The sequence below is a fragment of the Solanum tuberosum genome, unplaced genomic scaffold (genome assembly GCF_000226075.1).
Source record: "Solanum tuberosum cultivar DM 1-3 516 R44 unplaced genomic scaffold, SolTub_3.0 scf00008, whole genome shotgun sequence".
Lineage (NCBI taxonomy): Eukaryota > Viridiplantae > Streptophyta > Magnoliopsida > Solanales > Solanaceae > Solanum > Solanum tuberosum.
Window position 1 is genome coordinate 3,119,300 of NW_006238934.1, and position 9,265 is coordinate 3,128,564.

General features: G+C 36.1%; 1 protein-coding gene across 1 annotated transcript; it reads left to right on the top strand.

The window, feature by feature from the left end:
• The first annotated feature begins 1,643 nt into the window (after positions 1–1,643).
• LOC102585986 (digalactosyldiacylglycerol synthase 1, chloroplastic-like) lies at positions 1,644–8,595 on the top strand. The gene is made up of 7 exons (XM_006339105.2): positions 1,644–2,385; positions 4,021–4,053; positions 4,610–4,697; positions 5,498–5,982; positions 6,077–6,343; positions 6,662–7,011; positions 7,659–8,595. The coding sequence occupies exons 1-7, from the start codon at positions 1,732–1,734 to the stop codon at positions 8,182–8,184; spliced, it is 2,403 nt and encodes an 800-aa protein (XP_006339167.1). The 5' UTR covers positions 1,644–1,731; the 3' UTR covers positions 8,185–8,595.
• The last annotated feature ends 670 nt before the right edge of the window (positions 8,596–9,265 follow it).

Genomic DNA, 9,265 nt, shown 5'->3' on the forward strand with positions numbered 1-9,265 from the left:
TTAAGGGGAAAAAAAAAAAAAAAAAAAAAAAAAAAAAAAAAAAAAAAAAAAAACAGTATTTCTTCATTAAAAAAGAACGATTTTCAATAATAATATTCAACAAGTAACTAAAGTTTTTTTCTTCGACTGTTCAATGACAAAATAACATCAAGTCATCAACATAGCTATCAATCAACACGTGTCAAACAGCCTATTATAAAGTCTAGATTTTTAAATTGATAATTGTTTTTGTCCAAACAAAGCTCCAAAGTTGTGGAAGCATATTCCATTTTCCTGAATATTCTAATTTTAAAAAATACAACAACGTGTGACGATCCGCCATGTCATCACGTCACATAAGTGCCACATATGTTTCACATGACACAACGTTATTCATAAGAAAGGCTTACATCGGAAAAAGGCTAGTCCACAGTGGAAGATTTTAAAGAAATGTGAGAATTTTTCATGTAGAATCTAGAATATTATAGATATTACATGAAAGGTCCTTAGAAATTTATAGACATTATTGAAGTTCTAGAAAAAGGATTACTTTATAAATATGTATGGACTTATGTAATAATTATTATTTACACTTATCCCTAAGTTAGTAGTATAAATAGAGGGATATCCATTTATAAATGTATCAAACAAAAATCAATCAAAGTTCTCTACGCAATTCTTTCTAACAACAATCCTCTTGTGTTCTTTCTTCCATTCTCTTAGTGGTTCCTAGAACTTTAGGCTGATTTGTCATAGCAAAATCGTGATCAAGTGATGCAAAAACATGAGCCAGTTATCAAGTACCATACACGCGCTTAGTAAAAAACTAAAAGCCAAGTAAACAAAGGATAAAGAAAAGGTTGAAGAACAAAAAAAATAAAAGTAGATGCAATTTTAACGCACAACTTTGTAGTACACTATATGATGCTTTCCGTACAACAATTTATTGCGGTGTTCATCTTACCCCTTGTTAGTTTATAAAATAGAGTAATATAAGTATTATCGAATCACAAAAATTAATAGAAAAATGAAGATGCCAAGTTAAGAAATGCCAATTTGAGTACTTTCATCTTATATATTCTCATTTTGTCGTTCTTCCTCTAATTTGCACAATAAATTTATTGTGAATTGTTACATAGGAGCAAATTTATTTGAAACACACTTTAAAGATGACAACTATGAATTTCTGACGATTTGAAAAAACAAAGAAAGAAATTATGACTCAATATTACTACTCCTTCCGTCTCATATTATATGTCATCTCTTTCTATAAATAGCTGGACCACAATACTTGTCATTTTATAAAATTTATGCATAAATTACCATATTTTGCCTATTATATCATTGATAGAATAGTTAATTAGTCTTGTCATTTATTGATAAAGTTGACTTAAGAAAATATTAAATAAGGGTAGAAGGGTAAAGTCACATCATTTCTTAATGCAAGTGCAAAATAAAAAGGTGACATATAAAATGAGACGGAGGGAGTAAAATAAATTTGTTTTCAACTCACGTGATTAAATCCACATCACTGATCTCCATACGTCCACGTCATTTCCCGCGAATCCAATCAACACGGTTTCATCCTACGTGTTAATCCACGTGGAATTTTTTTTTTTAATTCCCCAAAATCATAGCCTTTAAATTCTCAGCCGTCCCCTCTTTTTCACTTCCCTTTCTTCACCATTGAAGAAAGAGGAGAAAACACTTTTCAATCGAAACCCTAGAAACTTCCAGAATCTCACCGGAAAAATGATCAATTTCAGGCCACCGGAGACGAGAACGAGGCCGTCTGTAGGTTCGAGTTCGAGCTCCGTTGTGACGGCGGAGAAAGCGTTGTCGTTTATATCGAAGGGATGGCAAGAGGTACGATCTTCAGCGGACGCGGATCTTCAGCTTATAAAAAACCGAGCGAATAAGTTTAAGAACTTAGCGGATAGAGAGCTGGAGAATTTCATCAATTCAGCTTCGATATCGCCTTTCGCTGTTCCAGCAATTACGGCTTCTACCATTACGGCACCGGCGGAGATTGATTTTGTGAAGAAGCTTCGTCCGAAGCTTTCTGAGATACGTAGGGCGTATTCGTCGTCGGAGTTTAAGTGGCCGTCGCAGGGGAAGCTTAGGATTGATTTATCAGCGATTAAGAATGCAATTGTAGCGGAAGTGGAAGAGGAGGAGGAGGAGGAGAAGGAGAGGGAGAGGGAGAGGGAGATATGGAGGAAGTGGAGGTGTGACAGGCTTAAGGAAGAGAGACATTTTGGGGAATTTGATTGGGAGCCTATTAGAACTTTCAAAACTCGGTTAAAGGAGCTGGAGGTGGAGCTTAAGGGATCGAGATCGTCCCCGGCAGAGATTTTTGAAGTGATTAAGAATAGTGAATTTGTGGGGAAAGTAAAATCAAGCTTGGTAATTTCAGATTCTGATTATTATGCTTTATTTCCTTTTATCATTTTTTACTATGGAAACATATAGTATAGGTTTTTCATTCATGGACTAAAAGTATAATTATTTGTCATTTTGCTGTTAATATTTAAGCTATGATTTACCATCATTGTTGAAATGATTTGCTATTTCTTAAAAAATGAATCTTGGATGAGTATATGGATGGTCTTTTTCATCTGTTCTCAATTGTTGGAGTATCTTTGCTATGGTCGAGTAAAATTTGGTATGGAAGTTTTGATGGATGTGTTACTTGTTTAGTTTGAAGGAATATAGTAAGTGTTTGGTGTTGATGAATGATCTGTTTAGGCTAGTGATTATGTGCTGCTACTCTGTGACAGTTGCATAGATTCTTCAATAACAAGCTAGTTGCCTCTTCTCCCAAAAATGAAAAACTTAAAGCAAATTATAACTTAAAAAACCTGTTACTCATCAGAGGAATCGAGTCTGAATTTGGTTCTTCAGCTTTTAACATAAGTAATCTTAAGCAAGGTGGTATGCGTTTAAGAAGGTACTACAATTCACATTGTTAACTTTGCTTTTGTGTTTCCTTTTTAGTTCCTAGAGCATAAAAAATGTTTTTACGCTGAAAGTTACCTCTATGGTTATTTTTCCTCAACACCATCTCTTATTAAATGAGAAATACTGTGTACTGTGATTCATTATTATCTGATATGCCTTCTTTAGTTAAAGTTTTATAAGCAATAATTGGGTGATCTCGGATCACCTAGTAGCCAGGGGCAGACTTAGTGTACAAGTTATTACTTCATCCAAACCCAATAACTTCGACTCTGACCCAATATGTGTTAAAAGATCCATTAAATATGCAGAAATAATAGATTCCAACTCAGATGAATCAAATGGATGTGGTAGAATTTTGAACTCGGGCCCATAAAGTTCAAATCTTGTATCTGCCTCTGCCTAGTAGGTTAGGTATTACAAATCTCATTTTCGGGGAAAGCACAACTACTCTGTCTCTTTAGGTGGTACATGGTTTTTCCCAAATGTGCTAGATATTTTCATGATACCTCATTTCTCTTATTTTTGAACTTCCTTTTTGTGGGTTATTGTGCTAATGGTGGAGTTCAGTTTTCTGTTGTCCCATCATTTTTTTAAAATACCGACAAATGCCCCTGAGCCATGCCCAGATCGAAACTCAGTGCGTAACGGGTCTGCCCCTCTACCCTTCTCCACTTAAATTCCAGGTTTTTGTCTGCGATAGGGTTTGAACATGTGACGTGCTACTAGACCAGAACCCTTGGGGCTAGGTTGTCCCATCTTGATGCTGGTACTTGCTGGAGTTTTTTTTTTCTTTGGTTGTGGGATTAAGTCAAATGGTTGGTGGATATTTTATATTGAGCTTACTGTTTAATGGTATACGTGAGTGCTTTTGGTCACAATGGGAGGGTAAGCTTGCGTTTGTTCAGCTCATCAACCACGGATAGTTGCTCTCTTTATTTTAGATCTTTCTGTGTGTCTTTTGATTCCTTCACCATTATGTGTTGACTTGTTATGTAAGTTGTCTTTACTCACATTTGTATTGATTGATGTTTATCCATGTGATTAATATATTGTTTTTCTATTTGTCTAATTGTTTTCCAGAAATCAATTTGCAAGGAACCAGAAGAGACAAAGGTTAGTGTCTTATCTTTTAACGTTGGATGAGATTTTATTCTACAAGGTTTTCTATGCGTTTGATTTGGACCGTGCCCTGCGCTAATATCCTGCTTCAAAAGTTTGAGAAAGGATGGGAATCGAAAGAGAAATAAAAATATTTCTCTTGCGTAATTTGGTTGTACACTTATAACCTGAGAGGTGAAGAAAAGTTTAGGAGGAAGACACAGGGAGGAGATATTCTTTTCTTGATAAGCGTGAACAGAATTCACTCTTATTTTTTTCACTATTTTAAACAAGTGAAATAGAAGACGTATCTCTTATTTTTATCTTGATTTACCTCTGTGAATTTAACATTCTAAATGACCTAATCTTCCCTTTCATGTATACAAGTTGGATTACATGTCAACAGCAGAAAAATTGGACATGATATTTACTATCTAGGAGCTAGTCTCTCTGGGTTAAATTATTGGTGAATTTTAACTAGGATTAAATTCTACTCTAGTAGATTGACAGCAGTTAGACTAGAGGCATTTTCTTTCTCTTATCTATCCTCACATGATATTCATCTATGCAGGGAGTGCCACCACTTGATGTGCCAGAACTATTGGCATATTTAGTTAGACAATCGAGCCCATTTTTGGATCAAATTGGAATAAGAAGAGGTAATAGTTCAATTGGCATTTACAAATCTATTGTTTGTAGTTTTGGATTGTCTTTGTTGTTTATGATCTGTTTGCAATGCTCAACCAATACATTTAGTCTATGACTCTACATGAATGTCCTTATTTTTTTTCTTCTTTTTGATGTTAGGTCTCTTTAATCTGTTTAAGGTAGATATTCTTCACTAGCATAAGTCAAATTGGTGATGCTACCTATGCGCTCCTGGTTTGATATTTTATCAGTGCTTTCACGTTTCTCTAGATATCACTTATTCTTTTTGGTTATTTAGTAGGATGAATAGCCTACTATTGCATGTTAACTAGGACGGTTAGCTTACTTTGCATCAAGCTATATTTCTTAAAATGTTCTCAGTTTATATTTATGGTAAATTGTTGCACATGAAGCTCTGAGTGTTTTTATCTTGTGTGAAATCTGTGGTAGCACTGTTAATTACGAACTTTCAACAAGTATAATTGGATAATTTCTCCATTATGTGTCCTTGACATGTCCAATGTGGCGATGCAGAGATTTGAATGATATACTGGGGGTAAAACAGTCTGCATATAAAAAAACTGTAACAGACGGATGTTAGTTATGGATGTCATAATTTCATAATGGAACTTGATGTGTCATATCTTCAATGTACAACAACAAGAATTCTGGGTTCTAATGATATACAAGAATAAACTGAACTTTTCTTTCTTTTTTTATTCTGTTATAACTTTTATTCAAATTTAAAATGTCTATCTGCTGTCTGTTGAAACTATAACCCACCTTCTATGTGTCTTTAATTTGTTTGCAGATATATCGGAGAAGATTGTAGAAAGTTTATGCAGCAAAGGACACAGCAAGCTTTTGCTAAATTCCTTACCTGGAGGGGGGTCCTCGCTGATTGATGGTGAAATTATGAATGATGAATTAGATTTAAGAATCGCCAGTGTTCTTCAGAGTACTGGTCATTGTTATGATGGTGGATTTTGGGGAGATTCTACCAAGCAGAATCTAGAAGGCGATAAGAGACATGTAGCAATAGTTACAACTGCTAGCCTTCCTTGGATGACAGGAACTGCTGTAAATCCTCTATTCCGAGCGGCTTACTTAGCCAAATCAGAAAAGCAGAATGTTACGTTGCTGGTTCCATGGCTATGTAAGTCTGACCAAGAGCTGGTTTATCCAAACCAACTTACTTTTAGTTCTCCTGAAGCTCAAGAGCTTTATATACGCAATTGGCTCGAGGAGAGAATTGGTTTCAAGGCTGACTTCAAGATTTCATTTTACCCTGGAAAGGTAGTCCTTGATTAACTAGCTCAATAAATTATAACATGGTAGGCAAAGATGTTGAGATGGATGTGATTATTGACAAATATTTTTTCCCTTCCAGTTCTCCAAAGAAAGGCGGAGCATATTACCAGCTGGAGACACTTCTCAGTTTATCCCATCTAGGGATGCCGATATTGCAATTTTGGAGGAGCCAGAACATCTCAATTGGTACCACCATGGAAAACGTTGGACCAATAAATTCAACCATGTTGTTGGTATCGTCCACACAAACTATTTGGAATATATCAAGAGGGAAAAGAATGGGGCTCTTCAAGCTTTTTTTGTGAAACACATTAACAATTGGGTCACGAGAGCATATTGTGACAAGGTATGGTTAGTCTATGGTAAATTGTCATCAGAAAAGGAGAAAGAGGGGAACTGTGGGTTAAACATGCATTGAGCATCTATGTTGCTCGGACTCTTCAAAAATGTCAAGGGGTGCGTGTTGGATTCGCCAAAAGTAGTGTGTTTTTGGAAAATCCGACACGGGTGTGGCATCGAAAGTGAAGAGTCCGCGCAACTTAGTTGAGCATCGGAAGATGCTTTAACACTGTATTTTAAAGCACCATGTCCTCTTTTAAATTTTAAATCACCCTGCCTGTTATTTCATGTTGGTCCTAATTGAGATGTCAATTTTCCTGTTTAGGTTCTTCGCCTTTCTGCTGCTACACAAGATTTGCCCAGGTCTTTGGTCTGCAATGTTCATGGTGTCAATCCAAAGTTTCTGAAAATAGGAGAAAAAGCAGCTGCAGATAGACAAAGCGGCCAGAAAGTTTTCTCTAAAGGGGCATATTTCCTTGGCAAAATGGTTTGGGCGAAGGGATACCGGGAGTTGATAGATCTCTTATCAAAGCACAAAACTGAATTTGATGGCTTTAATTTGGATGTATTCGGCAATGGGGAAGATGCTCATGAAGTACAGAGTACGGCAAAGAGGTTAAATCTCAATGTCAACTTCATGAATGGTAGAGACCATGCAGATGATTCTCTTCATGGGTAAGAATCCTTTAATAGAACCTTTCTCAGAAAGTGTTACACAGAATAATCATTATTCAATGCATCTTGTTCCATTTTGGTGCAATGATCTATAAAGCATCAGAGAGGAATTATAATGGAACCGACAAAAGTAACATTCTGCTCCCTTGTGACAAAATGATACTAGAATTACTGTTAATGTATCAATTACTAAGATGGTAAAGATATTCGTATGATAAGCAAGGGTAACCTTTAGAGAGCGCATGTCCGAGACCTGATTTCAATTTACTTGGGAGCAAATTTTTTTGTTCTTTCTAAGGGGTAGATACCTCATTAATGACTCTACTTGTATAAAGTCTTAAATTTTCTCGGAATCATTTTTTGTAAAAACTGAATAAAATTGTTTTTTTCTTTTCTGGTATTTTTCATTGAAGAAGTGGGGATTTATGTAAGCCGATCGCAACTTGTTTGGGACTGAGTGGTTGTTGGGATATTTCATTTACAGGATCCTTCTAACTGCTAGATCTTGTGCTTGATCAACAAGGTTTAGTACATACAATTTGCTGCCTTTTGTTTGATGCTAGTAGTTGATTTTTCCCATTTCCGTGTTCCCTGTTTGATTTATTTATTACCGTTCACCTTTTTAATGTAACATATTTTGCTTGCAGTTACAAAGTCTTCATAAATCCTAGTATCAGTGATGTGCTCTGTACTGCCACAGCTGAGGCTCTTGCAATGGGGAAATTTGTAGTATGTGCAGATCACCCATCTAATGAATTTTTCCAGGAATTTCCCAACTGTTTGACTTACAAGACACCTGAAGACTTTGTTGCAAAAGTTGAAAAGGCAATGTCTAGCGAACCTCAACCTCTCACACCCGAGGAGCAATACAAGCTTTCATGGGAAGCTGCTACCCAGAGGTTCATGAAATATTCTGACCTCGAAAAGGTTTTGAGTGATGAAACAAGTCTGGACAGGAGACGTCGGAAAGGCATGGGTAAATCAGTTTCCATGCCAAACCTAGAAGAGATGGTTGATGGGGCTCTGGCATTTACACACAATTGTCTCACAGGGAATGAGTTCTTGAGGTCGTGTACTGGTGCAATACCCAGAACTCGGGATTATGACAAACAGCATTGCAATGATCTCCATCTCTTGCCTCCTCAGGTAGAAAACCCAATATATGGCTGGTAAATAGAATACGTAACTAACAATGTAGATCATTATTTCTGATATGTATTATAGGATGTTAGGAAAACTGGATGCTTGTTAATCCTTAGCTCCAATGCTAATGGTCTAGGTTTTGATGCAGTTAGCCCTGCAGGGGTAGTTTATAGGATTTATACGTAAAGTTTGTAACTTGTAATAGTCATACCTCTCCTGTTTCACGTTAATGGTGTCGGGGTTGCTCCAAGTTTAGGATTATACTGTCTCTTAGTTTACGAAGGTTGGAAAACTTCCATCAGCAGTAGCAACTGGTCACTTACTTGTACAGCTACTATTATATTGTAGTTTTGAACTGTAGCAGCATGAATATTACTCGAAATTATGCTTGAGAATTTTGTAGTTGTTTCTTTAGTGTATAGCAGGAAAGTAATTCACTCACATGTGAGGAAGTGTTGTTTGTAACAGTGATCAGTTTGTGCAAAGGAACTAAATGAACTCAACAGCTACTGTGTAAGCCCAATTCTATATTTTGCTACTGGGCCAAGAGTTTATTGCAGCCTCCAGCATACAATAGAACTGGTTGATGAGTGAGGGCCCATATAGTTTGGGTCATCTGCATTTTTTGCTCTTATTTTGTGTTGGGCTTAATTTATGCACTTCATAATAAATAACTTTTTCGTGAGGTATAAGTATATATTTTTGTACCATAATATTTCACAAAAGTTATTTCTAGACATGACTTTGATTTCTAAATAACTTATGCCCCACTAGGCATAAGTTCGAACGCTATAGAGTAAAGACCAGTCCATTTGAAGGACAAAATGTGTAGTTTCTCGAGTGTTTGTGGTTCTCAGACATTGTTATTTTCTAAAAAATAAGATAATCATTTCTCGAGTGAAAATATGAAAAACTAGTCCATATATAAATGTCATCAGAATCAATATTGATTGTCTCTTCCCATCCGTCCTGACCCAATACCCACTCCCATAGTTCCCATTGGCACCACCCCACAGCCCTAATCCTCAGCGCCACACTCATAGTATTGTTTGCTTATCAAACACAAGATAATAAATAGTTATTTATTTTTCAGGAAAATATTTCTTGTTGT